The sequence below is a fragment of the Lissotriton helveticus genome, chromosome 3_1 (genome assembly GCF_964261635.1).
Source record: "Lissotriton helveticus chromosome 3_1, aLisHel1.1, whole genome shotgun sequence".
NCBI classification, from domain to species: Eukaryota; Metazoa; Chordata; class Amphibia; order Caudata; family Salamandridae; genus Lissotriton; species Lissotriton helveticus.
Window position 1 is genome coordinate 457,627,100 of NC_136061.1, and position 25,303 is coordinate 457,652,402.

General features: G+C 45.4%; 1 protein-coding gene across 2 annotated transcripts in view; it reads right to left on the bottom strand.

Annotated features, from left to right (window-relative positions):
• Positions 1 to 25,303, bottom strand: part of C3_1H2orf80 (chromosome 3_1 C2orf80 homolog) — a 301,817-nt gene that overhangs the window by 226,585 nt on the left and 49,929 nt on the right. The window contains exons 1-2 of one of the 2 annotated variants that reach the window (XM_078680338.1): positions 22,036 to 22,525; positions 2,849 to 2,950 (exon numbers count right to left, since the gene is read on the bottom strand). In XM_078680338.1, the coding sequence (XP_078536464.1) occupies positions 2,849 to 2,889 (41 nt within the window). In that variant the 5' untranslated portion in view covers positions 2,890 to 2,950; positions 22,036 to 22,525. Of the gene's footprint in view, positions 1 to 2,848; positions 2,951 to 22,035; positions 22,526 to 25,303 lie in introns of those variants that run through there. The other variant, XM_078680339.1, reaches the window with a different exon arrangement.

Genomic DNA, 25,303 nt, shown 5'->3' on the forward strand with positions numbered 1-25,303 from the left:
GTGGTATTTGCAAACACAGAATGTTAAAACCAAATTCACTAAAAGTTGTATTTTATCATTCTGAGTTCAGGCATACTAAACTCGAATTTCTACCATGTTCTCTGAGACAGTTAAGATTATAAACATGTAATAATCTAACAGCCCATTCTGGCCTATAGAGAACAGGTAGCCTTGCAATAGTGTAAAACCAAAATGGCTGTAATTCACTATTAGGACATCCCACACACATCAGGACTTGTCCTACCTTATACTTACAATGCACCCTGCCCTTGGGCCTACCATAGGGGTGACTAATATGAAGAAAAGGGAAGGTTTAAGGACTGGCAAGTGGGTGCACTTGCCCAGTCAGCATGACAGTACCAGACTGCAAGTAGGCTCTGCAATGGCAGACTGTAGACACATTTTACAAGGCTGCTTCTGTGGGTGGCACAACCAGTGCTGCAAGCCCACCAGCAGCATTTGGATTTACACGCCCTGGGCACACTCAGTGCACTAGACTAGCGTCTGACAAGTAAACCAAATAGCCAAACATGGAACCACTTATTAATACATCAATTTACCATAGGAAGCACTTGCACTGTGGCACTGGATAGCAGTGGCACAGTGCCCAAAGCATCTAACATCAGCAAAAACACATGAGGCAACAGCAAAAATGGAAGGGAGACCCACACCAATGGTGCCAGGTCTAACAAAGATTATAAAGGTTTAATGGACAGCCTTACTGGCAGACTTAATCTGACCATCAAAGTACAAGATTGACTCAAATAGTATGCCAAAACGAGGTGCTCAATGTAGAGTGTCAAACTGCTGGCTGGTGAGACAGAAGGCATTGAAACAGTGCATGCTTTTGAATGAGTACAGCTTTGAAGAGTGAAGATGTCTATCAAACAGAAGTAGCGGTGGAGTCCAAAAAGCCTTTGTTCTCAGAAAGTCTCAGATGCTGAAAGTGTCACACTATCCCAGGATGAGAATAAGTATGACACAAACTCTGCACAGCGTCCATTCATGGCACTGGTTTCTAACCTCCAGCCGCAAACTGTTTTACCTAAAGGCAGAATACTACAACTTTCAAGAAGTTCAGTCTTGTGACATGCAAAATAAAACTGAATGCCGACTAATAATTTGTATTTTCAAAGACAGCTGCCTCAAGCTCAACTCGGACAAGACCAAAGTACTCATCCAGGGATCCACCCCTTCAGCTTGGGATGGATCCTGGTGGCCAACCGCTCCGGGATCTCCCCCGACCCCAACGGACCACACACGCAACCTCTGCATCATACTGGACTCATTGCTCACCATGAACCACCAAATCAATGCAGTTTCCTCAGTCTCCTTCTACAGGCTTCGCCTGCCTCAAAAGGCATTCAGAAGGATCCCAAAACACCCAGAAGCAGCACAAGAAACTACAGAACGTCTAAAACTCTGCAGCCAGACTTGTATTTAATCCCCCGCCGCAGTACATCACGCAACACCACTGACAACTACACTGGCTCCCAGTCAACAAGAGAATCACTTTCAAGCTCTTCAGTCACGCCTACAAAGCTCTTCACGACGAAATACCTGAACCACCGTCTCATAATCCAAGTTTCCACCAGACAACTCTGATCCTCCCAACTCCCCCTTTGCTCCATCCCCAGGATCCACAAGACCAGAACCGGTGGAAAGTTGTTCTCCTACCTCACCGTCAAGACCTGGAACACCCTGCCCCTCCACCTCATGCAATCCGGAACACCCTGCACCTCTACCTCATACAATCCCTGTTGCTGACCCAATTCAGGAAAGACCTCAAGCCTGGCTCTTCGAATGATCCTCCACCCAGTCCGACGAGCAGACCCCCTCCCTCAGCACTTTGAGACCCTCACGGGTAGGTGGCAGCACTATACAAAACCCTGAATGATTGATTGGTTGTTTGAATAATTAGTTATATGCATCAAGAAAGGTTTTTCTACAGTTTTGAAAGCTACCTTTGAACACTGTATACATTTAGTCTGCAGCCTCACATGCAACGTGGTTCTTTTTAAACCTTTAAATATGTAAGTGGATTCAGCATATGTGTTTCGAATATGAGCACCTTACTTTTACATTAACAAATGACTTACCCAGTGCAAAATGTACCTTCTTAAACCGAAAAACTGTTTCACTTTGCATTTTAACACTGAGGCCTGGTTTGCAATGTGGAAGGGTTGATTGTCAGCTCGTCATAGGTTTTGATCCTGATGTAAGAGAGAAATTTCTTGCTACAGCTAACATGTGATATTCCGGTCATAGGCTGTCTGTGTGCTTGGTGCACACATATGGGTGCCTTATAAAAAAACTTAATAAGTAGATTATGCCAATCAATACTGTCAAACAGTTTCTATGGTGTAGGGAAAGGCGCATAAGTGGCTGCTTGGTAGTCCTTCATTGATCAGAGATCAAAAACATCAGCCATCCAAATGCACAAAATCCAGGGACACATGAGAGAAAATGAATATCATACAACACGTTTTGTTATGCTCCTTGTACCAGAAGAATGATATGGCACAACATCACAATAAATATTGCTAAATGTTGCTGGCTATCTTGATTTTTCATAAACAGGTGGCTGGAGGCACTTCCTCTAATTATATTCCCATGAGTCTATAAAATGAAATACTTGTTCAATTCTCAGATTCACTCTTTGCAATATGCAGACACTTCAGTAGAAACCCCTAAAAGAAATATGAAAGAAACCTCTAAACATCCTTCCTTCCTCCTGCCATATCGTGAATGGCAGACCTCTAATTACCAGCTACATGTTTGAAGAACACAATTATTGCTCTAAAAATGCCTCATGCTGTAAACAAAGTATAGTTTGGGTCTTACTTACAGAAGTTTTCTTATTTCTTTTTTAAGTTGTTTTCTTTCCATGAATGGTAGATTCCTTCAGATGCAACTATCCCCCTTTCCTTCTTGCTTCTTGATTTATTTTCTGAAATTCGAGAAGAAAAAGGTAAGGTATGGATAACTGAAATGCTTGCAACTAAAAGTAACACAATAATAGCATTTCAAATTTGAACATATGAATGAACATTAATATTTAAAATAAGCTGAAATAAAGCAATAACAGCATTTCAAATCGGAAAATATTACTGAACATCAATATTATTTATACTTAAAATTAGCTGATGTTCCCATATCAGGTACAAAGAGAAGCAATACTTGCAAGTATTTACTTCTAAAATTAAGTATGCCGAAAACACTTATTTCTGTGTAACAATGTGTGTACAATAGGAGTGGCATGCGTACTTTGTCGAGACCTGCAGTCAGAAGTAGAGTTCAACTCTAAGTGGGATAGAGATGAATAAAGGAGTCTTGGAGCACTTCCTGCAAAAGTAGTAGTGTTTGTATTCTTAAGGTCACATTCATAGTCAAAAGTGAAATGCTTTCAATGGAAACATTGACCTAGACAAATGACTAGGAAGTGTCTTCCTCCTCAATAGGAAATTGTACAATAGCTGAAATTTTATTTTGCGAAAAGAAAAGTAGAGAATGATCATAACATTCAAGAAAACTTAAATTAAAGATGGAAACCATTATGTGTTCCTATTAAATGAGCAGACGGCTCAGTAGTAAGAAATTACTGTATTCAACAAAGGATCAAATGGGGATCATTACAGGACTTTGTATATGTTATATGATTTGAAGGGGAAGTGGTTCCTGGAAAATATTTGAAAAGTATGATTGCTTAAGTCTTGTCCTTATATATCCCTGTACTATTATGTAACTGGGTTGCTTTTGGCCAAAGGAGTTTAGTTAGTAAATTTACAAATGTTTATCACAAATGTTGGACCAGTGAGCCAAACTGATATGCATTTTCTTTGGCATCAAATTCACGAATTTCCTTTTTTCACACTGACTTGAAGTAATGAGTGGCATAGAATGGGATACTGCATGTCAGGATGGAGGTCAGATCAGTATGTGCATCTGAAGTGATGGGTGTAACTGCAGACAGTCAGCCTTGAGGTGCACCGCAGACCAGTATGATAGGTTGCTGCATGTATGTCAGCAATATAGAAACTGTCATGGCATTCTGAAGTTCTTATACTCTGGCAATAGGGAACATAACTATAGCAAGGGGGTACTATTATGTGGTATGGTTGGGAGGCCTTACCATGTAATTTTGACATGATTCCCAAAAGTGGACCCCGTATTCACACTAGTAATCCTTCTCTAAATCCTGGTAGAGTGGCAATGAGCAGACAGTCTGACTTAGAGGAACGTGTGTAAAGCATTTTACAGTACCAACAGTGACAATAAGTCATTGACGTGACTCAAAAGAAATCCGAACCAATTCTTTTAAATAGAGTTTATTTGTACATAAATTTAGACACCCAAAGGAATTCAACACAAGGTGGATAGCCCAAGGTATCAATTTTAAAGGGTTCAAGAAATCAATACTTTTCAGAGTTGTCAAACTTTACCATTGCGGTCAAAGGGGAAAATCTCAGGTTACACTCGGTCACTGTGGGGAGAGTTCAACTGAACCCACATGAAGTTAAGGTTTTGAAGTCCGCAGACCATGCTGCGACAGTAAGAACAATCTTACCATGCCCAGGGAACCTGGGTGCCGTGGTGACTTTGCTCTACTTGGTGCTAAACGGGAGCCACAGTAGCTGTCAAAAAACAGCACTTGACAAAACAATGCTTGCAGGTTGAGTTCAGAGGAGTTCCTTTGGAGGTGAAGCTTGGAGGGGCCCCTGGACCAGGAATCACCAGGCAGAACAGCTCTGCCTAGTTCAGTCTTCACAGGCGCATAGATGTACCTGGCTATCTATGGTGCTACGAGTGATGATTATACCAGGCGCGCCAACAAAGCCTTCTTTGGGATACAAGAACTCGACAACTGCGCCACAGAAATGGAGAGGAGACGATGCAGAAAGTGCCCTCCACGCAGGGCATCAAGTGAAGCAGTTAGTGGTCAGCTTGACCACCAGGAAGCCTTGGTCCCAGCAAAGGAATAGCTGGGTCAGTCTTCTTCCAGAGGTCCAGTGAGGTTTAAGACTATGACTCCCAGAAGGCACCAGGCTGTTTACTTTGCGGACTAGTCCAAGACAGAGCCCGCTGGTTAGTCCTTCTACAAAACGTGGAGGAGCATTTTGCGCCTACCGACTGCAGGGGACCAGTACCACTAGCCCAAGGGAGTCCTGGTGAAGTCTTTGGCTTGCAGAGGGGTACAACTTTCTTTTGGAACAGGTCTCTTGTCATGGACAAGTCGTAGTTCGGCGGGTGTAGGGGGCTGCCACAGGTGTAGTACTTCATGCCTCTTCTTCATGGAGTCCTACCTTGTTCTCTTTGTCCTCTTCTTCTTCAGAGCACATCTGGAGGTCTGGAGTCAGGGGTGCCCATTAAACCCTGAATTTCGTTTTTTTTTTTAGGAGAGTGAGGGCTGGTAACCAATTGCCTACAAGTCCTGCGGCTAATCCACCCCTAAGGTGCCCATGTCCAGTGGGTGTATTATTATGTATCTTGTAAAGCGCACGGCTACCTCCAACGGGAGTGTGCAGGCGCTGCACAGAGAAAAGGAGTAAGAAAGTCAGCACAGTGGGGCCCGTGAGAATCTACGGTAAACTGAAGAGCCATGTTTTCAATAACTTACAAAAGCTAGGCTCCGATGGGGCCTTCCTGATTTGTAGGGGTAGGGAATTCCAGAGGATGGCTGTTTTGACTGAAAATGCAGCGTCCACCCAGTCTGGCCTTGGCAAAACGAGGGGTAACAAGAAGTTCTTGGTGGTTTGATCTTAGGTTTCTTGATTGATGGTGTATATCACCAAACTACCCAGAGCCCACTATTTTTAAGAGTTTCCTCAGCTGTACAACAGACCCACAAAGCCACCCTAGAGGTGTGGCTAGTCTTTTGGGATTGTACGCCTCCTTTCATGTCTGCTCCCAAGCACAAGCACGTGGGGCAGGAGGGGGCCTTTGTCTCCACAGGAAGACAAGTCTCTCACATATCAGAGTTAGTGAAGCCTTTGAGGCTCACCGCCCTGATGGGTTATTCACTAGACATTCTGGGAGGGCGGAGGTGTGACTTCTTTCCTGCACAGGCCTTGTGTCTCACATCATCTGGGAGTGATAGCCCTCACCAGCAGGAGGACAAATTTCTGTCTTGGTGGCAAATGGCTCACAAGACACACCAAGGCACAAGGGAACTCTGTATCTCGGTGGGCAACCTCTAAGGATGTCACCTGGGTGCATGCCAGTTAACCCTCGACATGAGAATCGTGTCAGGGCTGAAAAAGCACGGTGTTTGATGCTAAACATGACTACTAAATTTGGTAGTACCATCCTGGAGCTGGCTATCTTGGGTTTGTCCGGTAGCCAGTCCACGTTGCACGTATTGGAGTGGGAATAGAAAATGTTACCCCTCCGCAATCCAACACTTTTCCTACTGTTGCACTTATTGGAGTGGGAATAGTAAATATTACCCCTCTGCAATCCAAGACTTTCCCTACTGTTGTACTGACTGGATGGGGAATAGTAAGTTTTACCCCTCCGCAATCCAACATTTTCCCTACTGTTGTACTGACTGGAGTGGTAATAGTAAATTACATCCCTCCTCTATCCAACACTTTCCCTTCTGTTGCACCTATTGAAGTGGGAATAGTTAATTTTACCCCTCTGCAATCCAACACTTTTTCTACTGTTGTATTGACTGGAGTGGTAATAGTTAATGTTATCTCTCCGCTATCCAACATGTTCCCTACAGTTACACTCATTGGGGTGGGAATAATAAATGTTACCCCTCCACAATTCAACACTTTCCCTACTGTTGTAGTGATTGGATTGGGAATAGTAAATGTATCTCTTCACACTCCAACAGTTTTGATACTGTTGCATGGCTGGAATGTGTACAGTAAATATTACTTATCCGCTGCCCAACGCTTTTAATACTGTTGCATTTATTGGAGGGAGATTTGTAAAGTTTAGCCAGTTTTTTTATTATTGTGTTGTGCGAAGTGCGAGTAGTACATTTTTTATATATTAATCTTAATAGTTTGCGTAGTTTGGTATAAATTGTAGTGGGAACCATATATGTATTACATTTTATATTTTTATAATTTATTTTATGCAGTTATAAATTATAATACTATGATTTGGGTGGCCCAACCTATGGTGTCCAGGCATCCCTCAAGATCCCAACTTACCTCTCCAGCTGGTGGTCGCCTCCAGGAAGCCTCTCTACCTGAGCCAGCACCATCTTTACCGAATCGGTGATCTCCATTGAAATCCACAGGGCTCCCGACATCGCCTTAACACACTGCACCCGGACGCTCCAGAGCCGCTGGTGGTGCAGTTCCTGTGCTGATTGTTGGCCCCTGGAGTGCTGATATCTCCCCCGTGAGCTTTTCTCCCACAGCTAAGTGGCAAGCTCGTTAGTAGTCCCTGACTGAAGGCCCCCTTAGCCCAATTGGATAACAATGGGCCCCTGCACTCTGCTCCCAGCCGCTCTAGTGCCGCTGGTGGTGCAATTTCAGTTTCTACCTCGACTTTGGGGAACTTTGATCCTAACCCCCAAAACTCTCACTCGTTGGGTCGAGTACTTACCTGTGAAACCGATAACCATTTTTCTACCATAAGAATCACTGTTACAAGTTTTTGTTCGAAAAATGTTGTTGAACTGATGTTTTGTATGGAGAAAAAGTAACTACACTGCAAATCTTAAGAAGTCTTACTTACCTTCTATTAAGAGATCCCTGGTGTGGTATCTAGGCATACCACCCAGAGTAGTCGATGTAATCCAAAAGTAATCCAAGCGTATTCCAAAAGTAATTACTGTGGATTTTAAACTGCTTTTTGAACCAATACAAACCTGCAACAATTGGAAATTCAACCACAACTGCATTTCCTTGTAAATCATTGCATTTGAGAGTATATTTCACTTACCTATGCCAAATTGTCCTTGGTTCTGAAAACAGTAACATAAATATATATTTTTTATACTTACCTAATTGGTCTGGATTCAGTCTCTGAGAGTGTACCATGAGCCTTGATTGAGTGAATACAATGAATGCTTAACACACCCTCTGGATAAGCCTAACTGCTCATCCACACTACCACAGAGGGAGGGACCCTGAGGAACCCCATCTGGGGTAGTTATTGTAGGAGAGTAGGATCTGCTTACTATGGTTACCGGAACTTTATGCTGGTGTTTCACTGTTTCTCGACTTTAGTCTGGCTGGGGGCCTGCTATTCAGGACTCCAGCCTAGCTGCTTCCTCACTAAATTGATTGCATGTACTTTAGGTACACTCCAGATTGGTTACTGGGTTACCCGTGTGAGTCCCTAGTAGATGGTACCTTAGGTACCAAGGGCTTAGGTACCCCAGAGGCCTACCAGGGGCTGAAGCATGTATTATGCGATCCCTGGGAAGCCTTCCAAAATGACACCACAGGTCTGCTACTGCAGCCTGGGTAAGGTGGTGCATGTACCCCTCACTAAGATATAGGTTACGTATATCTACCTTTAATCACTGACACATATAAACCTATATGTTACTCTTATGGTAAGCCTTATCAATCCTGAAGGCAGAGTGCATGGTTTTGTGTAAGAGGGTGCCCATGCATGAGCAGGACCCCTCTGCAGCTTTCGGAATCTATTCTCTGAGGCTGTTCTGTGATGCAGCCAGACCATATACTCTTAAGTGCATTATAACCTCGCGGTAAATGCTACCTTGGGAATGGCTGCATCGAAACATGTCGTGTTTGGTGTCAAACACTTTGGAAGCCTAAAAGTCCTGGCGGTGGGGGTAGAATTCCACCCTTCTAGAGGGAGCAGACATGTACACACTGGTCTGACCGGTAATAGTTTAAAAGAGCCCCAGCATCACAAAATGGATGCTGCAAGCCACAGACACCGGTCTGACCCGCCTGCTGCTGGACGAAACACCGGCAGGGGAGGCCTGGACAATAGATTTCCTGTCACACGGAGGTGTAACGACCTCTCCAGACAGGCTTTAGTGTATTGGGGCTGGGTGGGTGCATTGAGTGAATGCTTTTCAGACAGTGTTGGGGGCACACTTGGTGTCCCTGTGCATACCCCAGTTCAAACCGGTTGCAGGGGCACTCAGCCCCTGCTCTGGCGTGAAACTGGACAAAGGGAAAGGGGTGTAACCACCCCCTCCCTGACCCTCCCATAGGTGGGACCCTAGAGTAAATCCAACCCCTGAACTTAGTATAGGTATAGGAACTCAGTCCTTAGGACTTTAGATTACAACTGGACGAAACTCTGCAACATATATCCTGGAACTTCGACATTCTATTTCGACTAGAAGATGGATGAATCTCCCTTGGAGTCAAGGAGTGACTCCTCTAGGTTCCAACCCATTTTTCGTTTTAGGCTCGGTCTGAGACATCAGCTGGTATCTGTTTTTCACAGGGAGAACAAATCCCCCTTGAGCCTCCAGTGTGAACACCTCTCTTCCGCTCCGCTCTCCCAAACAGAGCCTTCCAGAAATATTGACCTCCCCCCCCTTAAACCCTGGGATACCACAGCTTTCCTACCCCCAGCACCTGAGATCAATGCCAAAGCGCGAGAAATGGGGTCCAAATCCATGTAAATCCGCTCACTCCCAGCTGACATCCATCTTACCGGGTCTGAGCAGAGGACAAAGAAACGCTGCGGGGGTGAAACACCAGTCACAAAAACCACACGCTGTAGGGCACTGCCGCCAGCTGACCCCCGAAAGCTGACCTTCACGACTGCTGCTTGGACCCTAGCCCAGAGCCTCGCTCTGCGTCCTCCAAATCCACTGTAAGCTGAAGGCTCCGCCTCCCAGCCCATCCGGACCTCCACGCCCGCTGCAGCCGCCCTCTACCTCGGCTGCAAGGACGATTCCTGACAGGGGGTCAAAACCAAGAGACAAAAAACACTCTATGTACGGTAATCCAAACTTAAGGAAGAAAAAAAACACATTCTCACCGGGAATTCCTCTGTGTTTCGGTAGCTAAAAGCGCTGTGTATCCATGTCGAATGCCCTGCTGCGCCCGGAGCTCCCAGCGTCAGGCATCAGCCCGCCGCCATGTTCCTCCCCTCGTTCGTTCTCAGGAGGGATGACCCCTACAACCCCACGTAAGAGAAAAACTGCGAAATTAGGGGACATTAAGCAGCCAAGAGTTTCTAAGGTTATTCGCCCTCCACTAAAAACCACACCATCACTTAAAACCTATTTTAGGATTATGGAGCAGACGGTGAGCTCTAAGAAGCCAGCCTCAACTCCATCACAGAGCCCCCCCTCCAATTCTTCTTGAGAACCGCTTCTCTTCCCTGACGTAGACTTTAGATTCTGAGAGGGACACAGGTGCTGCTGTTGGGGGCAGCTTGATGAATCAGTCAGAGTCTTTCTCTTCTTCTTTCGATACTACTCCTGTGCCTAATCTTTCCTGTGGCCCATTGACCAATATTGGTACTATTGACATAGCCACAGCCACTGTCTCTACCCCTTTGGTATCAGGCAGGGCTGTCCCCTGTCACCTTTATTGTTCAATCTATAAATTGAACCTCTGGTGTGCTCTCTTAGAGAGGATCCCCTCATCAGGCCTCTTAAGATCGCAGATTTGGAACTGAAGTTCGCCCTCTACGCGGATGATCTTCTCATGTACACTTCTAATGATGTAGAAGCAATACCCAGGTTGTTTGAACTAGCTAAGGAGTTTGGTAAGATTTCGGGTTACAAAATTAATAGAGAAAAAAACGAAATAATGAGTTGGAATTGTGCTAACACCATACGGGGGCAAAGGGCCAGATATAGGGCCAGATGTAGGTCGCCAATTACCGGTCTGTAACGGCCGAAAATCAGTAAATTCGGCCGTTACCGACCGGTATCCATGAAATGAGTTGTAGGAGCCCAAAAGTCGGTATAATTCCGACTCGGTAAATATGAGTCGGTATAATTACCGAGGCGGAATATACCGAATCCATATCTACCGAATTCTTATTTTCCGAATCGGTAAATAAGAAACGGAGATGTAGGAAAGCCCAAAAATACCGAATTTGCGGAAATTCGGTATTTATGAGTCGGTATTTACCATGGATTGAATGCAGGTGGTAACCAGGGGAGGTCCATAAAAAGAGTCCCAAAATGCATCTGTGAACCCATAATGGCGGCTTTCTACGTCATAGTAAGGCGGCAAAGACTACAGGCAGCAGAAGAGAGAGAATGGCAAAGGGAGGAACAAGTGTACAGGCAGAGGATAACACTGTTCCAACTGACAGAGCCAGAAATACTCCAGAGGTACAGGCTACACCCCGACACCATCAAGGACTTGATCGGGGACCTACACCCACTCCTGGAGCACCCAACACCCAGGGCCCACGCCATCCCTCCCCATGTCCAGGTGCTATGTAGCTTACACCTGCTGGCCTCTGGGAGCTACCAGAGTGTGATAGCTGCAGTGGGTGGTGTGTCCCAGGGCTGCCTGTCCCGCTTCTTCAGGAGGTTTCTTGACGCCATGATGCAGAGGATGGAGCATTACATTTCATTCCCTGCTACACCAGCAGAACTAGCAAAAACCAAGACAGACTTCTATCACCTGGCACACTTCCCTCACGTCATAGGCTGCATCGATGGTACCCACGTACCACTCTGTCCACTTGCAGCCACAGAGCACATATACAGAAACCGCCAAGTCAACGCACTCCATCAACGTACAGGTCATATGTAATGCAGGGAACCTCATCAAAGACATCGTTGCGAAGTTCCCCGGAAGTACCCATGATTCTTACTATTCCAGAATAGTGGAATATACACACGCCTACTTGCCGGAGAATTTGGAAATGGATACCTGCTAGGTAAATCACATTGACACACCATGACACTGACAGCAGATCTACGGCTCATGTACATGCAATTAATGTCATTCTTTCTCCCCCTAGGTGACAGTGCATATGCCCTGCGGTCCTTTGTGCTCACCCCCTACCTCAACCCATTCACCAGGAGTGAAAGGCGAAACAATGTGGCTCACAGATCTACACGAAACGTTGTGGAGCGCACATTTGGACTCCTTAAGAGCAGGTTTCGCTGCCTCCACAAGAGTGGAGGGGCACGGCAGTACACCCCAATCATCTGCTGCAAAATCATAGCGACCTGTGCAATGTTACATAATCTCGCTACAAAGGAAGGCACAGAGGTGGAGATCACACATCATGAGGACATTGATGACGACACAGAGGAGGCAGAGCCCCATGGTACAGTGGCAGCAGCAGCTACAGATGGGAGACTGAGACAGGAAGAGGTCACACAGCTATATTTCTGAGTGAGTAATGAGACACAGGCAGGCAAAGTTATTGGTGTACGTAGTTTATTAATCACTACGCTACTGCATTGATAGCACACATTGAGCAAACAATATCAAACTGTCCATGACTGTGTTGTCCCGGTTAACACCACCGTGACCTCTTCCTCGGGTGGAGGGCAAAGTCAATGTTTGTGGCCACGGACCACAGGGCGGGTCTGCTGTGGCTGTGTGTCTATGTTCTCGGTGTGGCCTGTGTCACTTCCCCGACACCTGCCGCTCCTACGTAAGTCTTGCACAGGAGTGCTTGCGCCACTCCTGCTGGTGGACCCCTCACTTTCCAACACACAAGTGTCGCCTCCAGTGCCAGTCTGTTGAGCGAGCACGAGCTCCATTGCAGAGGTCATCCTGGCCATTCCTACAGATAAATTTGTGCAGCACTGCACAATGGCATCCTGCATCGCCACTGACCGTCTGCACAGCACGGTGGTAGCAGTAGCAAACCTGTTCAGGGCTTTTGTCTGCTGCCGCACGTCAACACGTGCCTTGCGTCTCTCCAAATGGTCCCTGTCCAACTTGTCACACAGGACAGTCATGCACTGTGTTATGTCTGAAATGCCAGACACCATTGACTGCATGCTCTCTGATATTTCCCCTATGCCCTTGCCTACTGTATCGAGCTTTTTGTTTGTTGTGCGTGCCTGCCTCTGAACCCCCAACATTGCTTTTGCCTGCAGGCGCTGTACTTTGACCATGGTGGCCTCCAGTCCGCAGAAGACCCCCTGATCCGGACGCACATCCTCTGCCTCACGTGGCCTTCGCCCTCGGACACTGGCCCGCAAAACTCTGGGAGTGGCCAGCTGCTCGGTGTTGGCTGTTTCCTGTGTGTCACCCTCCACCTCCTCCTCCTCCTCAGATGTTTCCAGTATTCTGAGAGGGGGCACATCAAGGCGCCTTGCCCTTCCCAGCACTGGGGATGGTGTTGTGGGGGTGGGGGACTGTGCAGCTGCTCCTGTCTCCTGACTCCCAAATAACAGAGGGGACTGTGGATGTGGTGCGGTTGGCTCCTCAGGTGACTGGGCTACCTGCTCTTGGTCCTTCCCTCCGTGTGATGTGCTTGGTCCAGCTCCTTCCCTCCTCTTCTCTCTATCCTCTGCTGTGCTGCGCATTGACTCTCCTGTGGACAGACATGGACATTGTGTCAGTGGAGTTGTTCACCTGTGTCTTATGATTAAACACACTACTATTGCACTTTAGCCTGTCTCTTAATTTGCCTATGCTTGTTGTCTGTTGCTCCCCTTGCTGCAAGGCATGCTGACTGCTCAGAGGTATCTACCCATGACTACATTTCCCAGGATGCATTGCAGGACATTAGTACAACCTGTTCTGGAGTATGATTTGGGCACACAGAGTGTGTGAGGGGAATAGGTAAATGGGTTAATGACAATGTACTTGCATCTTACCTTGTTTCTTTGTGCCTCTTGCTGAGCTGTCAGCGTCCCCGATGCCGTGGATGCATTCCTGCTCAAGGGTGGATGCCACCATCTCCTCGATGTGGGCAGCAAGTTTCTTCTTGGTGATAATGCGGATGTCATACCACCGTTTTTTAAGATCTTCAAGGTCACGGTGGGTGACACCAATGGCATTTACCTTGCCTTGTATTTCTATCCAGGTGCTGTGCTTGATGGATTCTGCTACATGCAGTGATAGCTTCCCAAATATCTTGCTGTAATTTCTTGCCACCTCTGCTACAAGCACCTGCAGTTCTTCTTGGCTGAACTTCTGCTTCCTTTTGCGCTCTGTAGCATCCCTCTGTGCATCCTGACTCTCCATGGCGCTGTGTTGGTTAGCTCAGGGAAGCCTGCTCCACACTCTGTCCTCCTGCTCTCCTGACTGTTGGTTTCTGCACCTGCATGGGCGTGGCCAGTCCCAGGTACTGGGGAGGGGTGCTTGAATCTGATTGGTTGATTCCCCAGTGCCTTTGCAATTGGGTGTGGTTGGAGTTCCTGATTGGTTCACAGGCTCACATGTTTGTCAGTTTCAAATTTCCGATTCGGAATTTACCGACTCGGTATTTACCGAATTGGTATTTACCGAATCGGTATATTCCGATTCAGTACTACCCATTCATTCCTATGGGCCATGGACCCGTTGGTATGTATGGGTTTTACCGATTCGGAATTTACCGAGTAGGTAAATACCAATTCGGTAAATACCAATTTCAGATACCGAGTGATTCCGAATCGGTAATTTTTCCGATTTTTTATCTACATCTCATTTTCCGATTCTGAAATACCGATTCGGTATGACTCGGTATTTTAGAATCGGTAAATTAGATTTACCTACATCTGGCCCGAGATATTTGGGGATCTATTTAGCACAGAAGCTTACAGACACATCAAAAATCAGTTAGGAGAAGGTTTTCGAAGGAGGTTTGCAGCCTATTGTCACGCTGGCGAACCTGCCATTAAACATCCATGGAAGGGTCAACCTTGTAAAAATGATAATTTTGCCTAAGCTAACTTTTTTGTTTAATGCAATTCCACTATCTTTTAACACTAAAGATCTTGCTATCCTTCAAGGTAAAATTGGTTTGTTTATATGGGCCACAAAAACACCGAGAATAGCATGGAAAAAGCTCAGGAGAGGGTTAAAGATAGGGGGATTGGCCGTACCAGACCTACTATCCTATTTTCACGCTTTTCATTTAAAAAAAATTTGAATCCTGGCTAATAAGGCAGACTCTTCCTCTCTTGGCCTCTTAATTCAGGCAATGTTACATGATATTCCGCAGGGACAGGAGTTTTTTCTGTATAAATTTGGGGACCCCAAGTTCTACAAAAAAGTCTGACTTAAGACCCTACTGACTGCACTAAACAACTGGGGTATATTATGAAAGTTTTGAGAATACCGTATTATACGCTACAGGCCCCAATTTGGGGTTCCCCAGGTACCCCTGAATGCCTTCATGACCAATTGGCCCAGCCACTCAGACTAGCAGGTATTAGTTTGTGCGGAGATCTCCAGAAAGATTTACAACTTATTAGCTAGGAGTCCATTTCAAACTTAACTGTTGGGGCATTGACGAGATTTAAGTTCTACCAGTTATCTGCATGGTGGGCAACGCAGTCGTGGAGCGACGAGGATCTGAGCACGATCATTGATTCTGTCTCTAGAACGGGTCCATGGAAACGTGAAGTCTCATTTTGGTACCGGGCCTTGTGGATGCGGGGGATCGCCTAGACTTGGAGGTGGGTAAACGCTGGGGCAGTGTGTTCTCAGAAGATTGGGAGGGGTTACAAAAACTCTGGTGTGACTCTTTTATTATGTCACAGGCAGTTGTTAAACCAGCTACTCTCAGGAGGAACCACCTGTCCACTGCCTATAGAGAGTACTGGACTCCTGGGAAACTGTCTAAGGTGACTGCGAGGACCTACCACTGCCTCAGATGTAACTACCCAGCTGCGGACGACCTGCATATATTTATGGACTGCCCGAAGATCGGCTCTTTCTGGACTGAGGTTTGTGGCTTTCTGGAGGATGTGCTGCTTAAGCAGACTGAAGTAAGTGCAAGGTTAATCTTTTTCGGTCTCCTGCCGGATTACTGTATGAACGCTCTGGCCTCGAAATTTGTATTCTACGTAATCATCATTGCTAGGAAAGAAATCTGTAGAACTTGGAAATCTGAAACTCCTCCTTCCTTTGCGGACTGTCTAAAGAACATCGTTACGATCAGTCAATCAGATATGGCCTGTGATAATTCTAGTGCCAATAAGATCTGGGCGGCTCTAGAAGCCTGGAGGGAGAAGTAGGATCAGTCCTATGATTATGCCAGAGGTCTGTCGGTCCGGTCCTCCTTAGTAACATACGCGAGAAGTAGGATCAGTCCTATGATTATGCCAGAGGTCTGTCGGTCCGGTCCTCCTTAGTAACATACGCTTCCCAAGGTGTTGAGAACAGGAGTGGGACCAGGATACAGCCGTACCTCTGGGTGAACTCTGCCTTTTCTCTCAGGCCCTCCATAAGGGCGGTCATCGAATGGGGTCTGTGCGAAAGGCGTTGAGAAATCCCATCTAGAGCTTCTTTTCTGTTGATGGCATGTATGAGGACAAAAAAAATATATAAAATTAACAATTTTAAAAAAGGAGTGACTCTCCTGTTCAAACAGGCACCAATAAGCATCTTGTCGGACTGCATTTCCGAGGCACCCGTCGGACCCCGAAGTATCTGCGACTCCGGACACAGACTTTCAGACTTATCAGAGGCCGACACAAGATCCCAGCAAAGCGCAGGCCCGCAGCTCTCACAAGTGACGTGAAACCATAACTCCTGGACACTGTGCACATTTGCTAGTGCATCCACTTCTCAAGCTTTTCCGAAGTTGTGCATTGGGCTACTTGTAGTTCACGCCCGGAGTACCATCTGCACCAAAGATTGTGGGCCTACACTCCATGAGTGTTCCGTCAGCCTGCTTCTAGCATTTCTGCTTGAGGCCCCTTTGCGATCCCTGGTCCGTCAACTGGTGGGTCCCCACAAAGGTAACTCTTCTTTTGTTTGGGCTTTCCTGGTTGCATTAGATGTGCCCTGACTCCCCTCCAAAGGGTGAGTCCCTCAGACCTTGCTGGTCTTCACCGAAGCCAATCTTTGCTTTCTGCATGGGTTGCTGTTGCCAAGGCTTGTTGGGTCCCATCTGGAATCCGACACCGCAGCACTCAACATCCTTTTTGGGACAGCTCGGATACAGCACCTGGTTGTCGTTGACGCCTTATGGTCCCCGTGGTTGTAGAGTCAAGCTTCACATTCTTCACCTGAAAGCACCCAATATTGGTGGGCATCCGCTCATCGCCTTCCTGGTCACTGGCTAGTGACCTAGACTCTGTCCCCTCAGCTTTCAGGTTCTTCACATCTCCGATCCAGGCTTGGATCCACCCGGACACTTTCCACTTGAACGCCAGCAGCACTTTGCAGCAGCTCTCCATTGAAATCAACGAAGAAGCCTCACACGAAAAGACACCTATGCACCCGGCTTCCCTGGGTGAGGTAACTCGAGTACTCTGGTGCTCTTGTGGGTGTTGACTCTAGAACCTCCTAGTCCTAATGGAGTTTGCTCCAAGTCCTCTTCTAAGTGTCCTCTTTCGGTAATTTTCCAACCGCGACTTTCCACATAGAAGTTAATGGTGATTCGCAGCTGTGTTTAGACACTACACGTGTCCCCGTGGGTCCCCTGTGTCACAACCTTGGGTGGTTCCTGGTGGCCCCAGTGGTTCTATGTCAGTCGTGGTTCTTATACCACTTACTTAATATATGGTTTGGTACGCCCCTAGGGCTCAACGTATATTGTGCTAATTTACTGTGTGCTAAATAAGCTTACCGTATGTACTTTTGCCTCTTGCCTCATAAAGAGACTAGAGGGATGTGCTTAGAATAAATACATATATTTTATATATATACCTGGTGTGGTTCTCCTTTCATTTGGTCATTCACAAGATTATAGACTGGTAAAACAAGCTGCTTTACATTTCTTCACGACTTAACCTGAAGGCTGCTCTCCACAGCTACCACTAGGATAGCTTTCAATATGGATGTCTTTAACCTACCATCAATAAGGGGTCGTTTGGACATGTGCAAGGTGCCCACTAGAATAGTGGACAGCATATGCCAGGCCAACTTCTCACAGTTATGGCCTGTGAATAAAAAAGATCCACAACCACTGTCCGTGACCTATCCATCAGGAAGGATGACAGGAGCTTAAGGGCTGAGTCTGCAACCCCAATTTCCTGCGGGCAGTCAATGAGCAGGGTATGAGATATGGTATCAAAGGCTGCGGATAGATCCAGAAGGATCAGCACTGCAGCCTGTCCTGCATACACAGAGGATCGGATGTCATTGACTGCTGAAAATAATGCAACCTCGGCACCATGAATGCTCTTGGATCCAAGCTGAGAAGGGCCCAACAGATGTTGTTCTAGATAGGTCACCAGCTGAAAATGCAGGTGTTTCTCCAAGATCTTAGTGGGTACGGCAGCAGAGAAATGGGCTGATAGGTTTTTAATCTGAAGGATCTAAATTGGGGTTTTTAAGGCGAGACTTAACAACTACATTTTTCCAAATATGAGGATAACAGTCAGAAGCAATCGCCTTATTCAAGGTTGCTGTGAGGCGGGGATAATAGAGTCAGCTCCCAGCTGCATCGCCTTTGGTGAGCAAGGTTTCAATGGGGAGCCTGATTTCATGCTGGGAAGATTCTGTTCAGTCAATTAATGAGTTAAAGATGAGAAAGCAGAAAGGCCAGCAAAAATGTTCCTGGACTGTTAAAGGGCAGAGGCTGCATAGGCATCCATTTGAACAGAAGTGAAAGGCTCAGAGTTGAGACTATCTAAATTATTAGAGTGATTGGATATGTTGGTTTGGAAACAAATTGCCATACCATTACAGAAGGCTTTAGAACTCTCAATGCTAGTGGAGGCTGTGGGCATGGTTAAGAGATTAATCAAAATATAGAGGTCTTTTGAGGAAGTAGCTGATGCAAGCTTATTCTTACATTTGAGAGATTTATCTGACAGAGTGGCCTTGTAACTGTCTCTTTTGTGTGGTTTATATCCTTTACTCCAAGCACGTTCTTGCCGACGGCAGGCCTGTCTATGTATTATGAGTCTGTCAGAAAATCAAGAGGAGGAAGGCTTTTTCCTACATGTATAGGTTTCCTTCAACTGGGCTACAAAATCAATGGCTAAGGTAAGCCATGAAAATAACTCTGAAGCTGCCAATTCTGTGTCATTGTGGTCTGTCCAGTTACCATCATTCAGAGCCCAGATAAGGATGCCTTACTAAGCCTTTCCAATTCCTTTTAAGACCCTATTACTTCCACCAATGGCAATCTCGTGAGTGGTGGGGAAGGAAAGTGAGAAAGAACCAGCATAAAGATCAGACCAAATGAGGGGCAGATGTCTGGTGGACATTCAGGGCCTGGTCTCCAGGATTTTCAAAGGGGATTTCAAATCTCCGTCCTGTCCCGCAGTTGGTGTGTCCTTTTAGGGATTTGCAGTTGGTGTTGTGGGCACTCCAGTATCCTCTATTTGAGCCTTTATCTTCTGTGGAGTTAAGATTTCTGACATTGAAAGTGTTCTTTTTAGTGGCTGTTACTTCGGCTTGTTGCCTTGGACAGTTGGGCTCTCCGTCTTGTCTATCTCCTTTCTTTTGAGTGTTTGATGACAGGATTGTTCTTCTGCTGGGCCTTGGGTTCGTCCATAACGTGAAATATATGATCCATTTTCAGGAGGAAGTCATTCTTCTTGTATTTTGTCTGGATCCTCATTCTCCTGAGGATTGCTTCATTCTCTTGATGTTCGGAGAGTGGTGTTGATCTACCCGGACTGGGTGAAGGAGGTCCGAGTTTCCTTTTCTTTGTTTGTTAATTTTGGTCCCTCCCGTTAGGGAGGGTACGATTTCTACTCTGAACTTGAGCAGGTGGATCAGATATGTGATTCTGCTGGCATACAAGCAGTTTGTTTTGTCGTCTCCCATGGGGATCCAGAGGAGGTCTACGAGAGGCATGGCCGCCTCAGTTGCTGAGGTGCAGGGAGCCTCTTTGCAAGAAATTTGTTGTGCTGCCACTTGGGCGGTTCCTTCTACTTTTGTTAACCGTTATCGGGTGGTCCAGGTTCCCGGAGGTTCTGGATCTGTTGGGTTCCAAGATGTTGGCATCTGTGTTGTGTTTCAAAAAGGGAGATCGCTGTTCTAGGTAAATATAGGGGAAGTCTAGGTACTGGATAGTTTATGAGGGACAGTCAACAAGACTGTTTCTTGTTGCCCTCACACATCCCAAGGGATGTCATACTTCATCCCAGGGCGAGTGCTCCTCGTTGGGCCGGCACTGCAATGCCCTAAAGGTCCCCAGAAGGATCACTTTAGTGAAGATATTTTTGTTTAATCACCATTTGATGAATGTAAGAGAGTCCTAAAGAAGTGGTAAGTGGTGTGTGTGAAAGAGTGAGATTAAAACTGGCAAGGGGATATCCAGCTTATGTTTAATGTGTGGATTCCCCTGTCAGGTTAAAAGACCTGGTAGGTTAGTGCTACTGTCTGGGCTGTTATGACCCCTAGTAGCTAAGTGTGAATTCCTTTGTGAGACAGAAGTGGGTCAATATTTTTCACACCCCTGTTGATCTAAACTGATTCTTTACTCTTCATCAGGACCAACAAGAAACCATGGAAGGCTAAATAGCCTACCCAACTTGTGATTCAGCAATGAGCGGTTCTCCTCTAACCGGGTGGTACCGACTCGTGATTAATATAACTGGTTGTGCGATCTAGTCGTAATCGACATCTGGCCTCATGGGTTAATGCAGTAGACCACGCACATTTGAGGCGGTTCTGATGGATGCGATGCTCGTGTCACCTACCCTCGCTTCTGCGTTGTCACAGTTATTTTGCTGTTGATTAAACTTTTTCTGCATATTCTATGCAATTGTCCTGTTCTGGTTTTGTGGCTTGGGTACATCTCAATCAGTGATTCATCAAGCGAGAGGGATGAGAAGGTAATGGTGCAATTACTTACCTGTGATAGCATTACACTTAGTCCTCCTCTCGCAGTGATGAATCAGCTGCTCCCTCTCACCCTGTCAGCCGGTCCAACTGTGTGGTGTCATAGACTTGGCACGGAACCGGAAGTAAGGAGTAGGGGAGGGTCTTTATACTTTTAGAGAAAGTTATGAAAAGTGATTTATCACAGTTACAGAAGGATCCCGATTAATGTTATTACCGGTAAGTAATTGTAGGCTGCTATTGAGTCAACTATACAGCAGCAATGGCGATACATTTACTACAGGATATTTAGAAGTATTTGAAAATATTATTAGAACAAAATTATTAGAACAAAATATCAACAGTATATTTACTACATAGTAACATATATCAACACTCCATATTCTATTATCTGCAGTATTGGTAATTAGAGTGAAGCTTATGATTATTACATCATATATGCAGTACCTGAAACAGGTTGAATCACATTTGCGATAGCGACGTCTCACTTTGATTAGTAAAGTCATGTAATAACTTTAGATTAGATAACGTTGAACTTTTGTTATAACTTTGGAGTCCGTACATTCTATTTACTAAACTAAACATTAATTAGCTAAGTTACTGTTGTATTTACTGGAGTATCAGCTATGCATATACTATATTGGGTTTGACAATACGTAGCACAGTATTTTAAATATATGCACTGCGGTTTTCATAGACGTAGCATTAATATATTTTGTATACCATATAAAGCCGTATATTTACTATACGACTGTAGAAAGTTTGATTTAAGAATCGTAACTCTAGTATACAAATGTACAAATTACTATAGTCAAAACAGTGTAATAATTTTCCTGCAGTGTGATTGAACTGGCGATGAAAATGTTATAATAGTAAAGTACATTTGCTTCTACGTGTTTACCTTTTATTACTCAATGTGTATGTATACAATTTGAGCTAAAGAAAGCAACACTGATAAGTGGTTATTTTACAAGTAATTTCTGGAAAGTGGATGGAATAGGATGGCCAGAATGTTTGCAAGAGGCATGGCAAAGTTCCCAAAGTTCTCAGGTACAACATTTCACATTATGATTCATCCAGGGGGCGATGCGCAAATAACACCGTGAGAGATTAGGAAATGTGACCGCTGTTCAAAGAACGTGTACTTTACTTGCAAGCATTGCACATGCCCCCTTTCTCCCCGCCTCCCGTCACACTGTGATTAAAATATTTAAAGGATCTTGCCAGTCTCGCGAGTTACCTGTTTGAATTCACGCCAGTTGTTTACAGGCAGGCTTCTTGTGGGTTATATGCAGCGCTCCCTCGACCGGATTAGTAGCTGCTGTTTGTGTCCTTGGTCCAGGTGCTGTGTCTGAAACGAGCACAGTGACACCGTTCGCTTTAAGCGGTTTTTTTCTCCAATCCCCTCGTTGCTAAGGAGCCATTTTGGACGCTGAACAGAAAAGAACATGACTTGCGCCGAAAGGAGACTCATTAGTATACCTTGGATTTAAATTACGTTTTCCATTTGTGCAGGCATTAGATTTCTTAACTGAATGGTCAAACTGACAAAGCGATGAAAAGACAGGAAAGGTGAGAGGTTGGCACATCATTAACTACGTCCGCTGCGAAGCGCCGGGAAAAACGCCTCCAAAACGTGTCCTTTGAGCAAATGTTTGGGGGACGGGTACCTCTTGCTATCCAGCGTGTACAATCAAACATTTGTTTGCTATTTCTTCAGTGAAAATGTCCACCAGACGAAGATTGCTAGGTATTTAAATACTATATCCCCAGGGGCCTTGAATAGCTCACATGTACCTCCTGCGCTACATCGAAGCGCCCTAGACCGACCCCGGGCGCGTGATGGATAGGGGAACCTGGGTCGGGTTACGTGACCTGCGCAGAAGCCCACAATATTTCTGACTCTGATTCCTTCAGTATTCACTAGTAAAAAGGATCGGTTCTAGCATACCAAAATAGCGAACTGCGACATTTCAACAAATTATAGTTGTAGAATTATGTAGCGTAACCAAAAAAGGTAATGAGCGGTGGCATATCGAAAGTGAAACCCGTGCCGCAAACATGCTTAGGGGGCACAAACAGGTCCTGATTACAAGTAGAAAACTAATCGCAGGTGCCAGTTGCCGAGACAATAATTCACTACAGTGCCGGGTGGGATCTGTGAAGGGTGGATGTCTGAGTCGGCTCGACTGGACTCGAATTTCTCACTGGCAGATGTCAGCGGGGATCGTTTAACCCGTTATGCCGCGTTACCTAGTTTGCAAAGCCATATTCCTCAGCTGGAATTCCTACAACTCAATACAAAAAAACTCAAAACAAAAACGTGGACTCTGTACCTCAGAAAAAAATTATTAATTTATGCAATTATTAATTTAATTTATGCACAACTACAGTTTAAGTATAGTAAACAGAGATATTTTGTGTTCACTTCTGGTAAATAGTTGAATCATATAACATGGCCATTGACTGTAGATTCAATTAATCAATCAATCAGGATTTATAAAGCGTGGCTAATCGCCCGATAGGGTATCCAGGTGCTTGCAGGCCCCGGAGTTTTTTTCGAACAGCCAGGTTCAGAGCCATTCGAAATTCCGTTGGGGAGTGATTGTCCGGAGGTGCGTGGGGTGGCTGTTCCGGGTCTCTGCTGTGATGTGGGAGAAGGATGGTCTTCCACTTCTGCTTTGGTAAACACGGAGAGTATGGACAAGTGAAAGGGAGGTGGAGTGTAGTCTTCTCGATGGTTGGTGGAAGTTCAGGCGGTGGTCAATGTAGTTGAAGTTGAAGTTGAAGTTGAAAGTGCTTATAGAGCGCGCTGTGACCTAGCGGTTTCCTGGCGCTGAGTGATTACGGGTGAGGGAAATGAGGCGGGAGTGATCAGTGAGTGGAGAATGCGTGAGTGAAAAGATAGGTCTTGAGCGCTTTGCGGAAGTGCAGATAGACAGTTATAGATCTAATAGTAGGGGGGAGATTGTTCCAGAAGCGAGGAGCGAGAGTGGAAAACCTAGTGCCACCTGCTCTGGCCTTGCAGAAGCGGGGAAAAACAAGAAGAGCCTGACTAGAGGAGCGGAGATTACGAACGGGAAGGTAATGGGTGACCAGCGAGTTAATGAAAAGAGGGGCAGTGCGGGCGCGGGCCATGAAAACTATGCATCCCAATGTAAGCGGGTCCTTGGATTGTGTAGAACCTTGTGTGTGTGGGTCAGCAGCTTGAATTGGCATCTCTTCTGTACGGGGAGCCAGTGGATTGGATTCACATTATTCATGTAGGACATACCTAGATGTGTTGGTCAATCAATCAAAATGTATTTAATTAGTTAATAAAAACCATAAAAATAAAACCAGCACAATGCATATAAAATCAATAAATCTCTGCTCCAAACTTTCTAAGCGCCAATGTGTCCATCACAGGCGCATAGTGCCAAATCCGCAAAACATGCCATACATAGATGAGAGAACTAGCAATCAATGAGTCTCATTGTTCATACAACGGGATAAAATATTAAGTCTTTCTGTATTGTCTAGGTGTACGCAAGAAGCACACAAGGAACATACAATACAAATATAAATATATGATCACAAAAATCGTGCAACCAGTAGAACATGCATATATCCTGGACTTACTATAAGAGAAACGGTGTATATATTTCATCTTGCATCACCTGCTAGGGTTAAGCGCACAAAAAATATGAAATGCTTGATGTAAACCTCAACACTAATGTGCAAGATGCATTATCAAAGTGCTTAGAAAGTGCATTAGGACAATTGTGCAAGAAGGCATTTTCCGTTTGAACCTACTAGAGTGCTCCTATCTGACTAGTGGGGGTTTATATCCACCATGTTTTGTCAAAAGTGCCTAGTGTAATAAGTTTGGAGCACTTGTACAGTATAACATACATAATGCAATTGCGCAAAATAGCATCGTCAAAGTGCTTGGCTACAGTAATTGGCAGAACTGTGCAAGAAGGCAAACTTGTTAACTCTCTCCTGTCAGCCTGATAGGCTTTGGTGCCTGGTGCAAACATTAATGCAGTTGTGCAATGATAGAATTTACTACAACTGTGCAAAGGTAGCTTGTACTGTGCAATAAGAACATCCATCTGTCGGCGGAAATGGGCTATTCCTCGTGATCATCTAATACTTTAATTGATGCTTAAGCGACTCAGGGATAGGGATCAAGTATTCTCTTGTTCTGTCCCTACCAAACCCTCATGAATTAAAAATGCTATATAAACCCTTTCAAACCCGCGGACAGCATTCATGTAACAATTGTAATCTGCTTGTTAAAAATTGCACCAGTCGAGTACTCAGCATACAATTCTGCGGGTTTAGGGCATCTATGGTCGCTGTCCTGCAGGATCTAACACCCAAAGCTAAGAATTCCTTACGCAACAATGACCTCCGATGTACCAGCAGGTTTGGGAACACACTGGGTACATACGTTTCTTTTGCCTGGTAACACAAGCAGTCCAATGCATCTTCCGTTTAGGCCCTCTTATGGCACTTAGGGA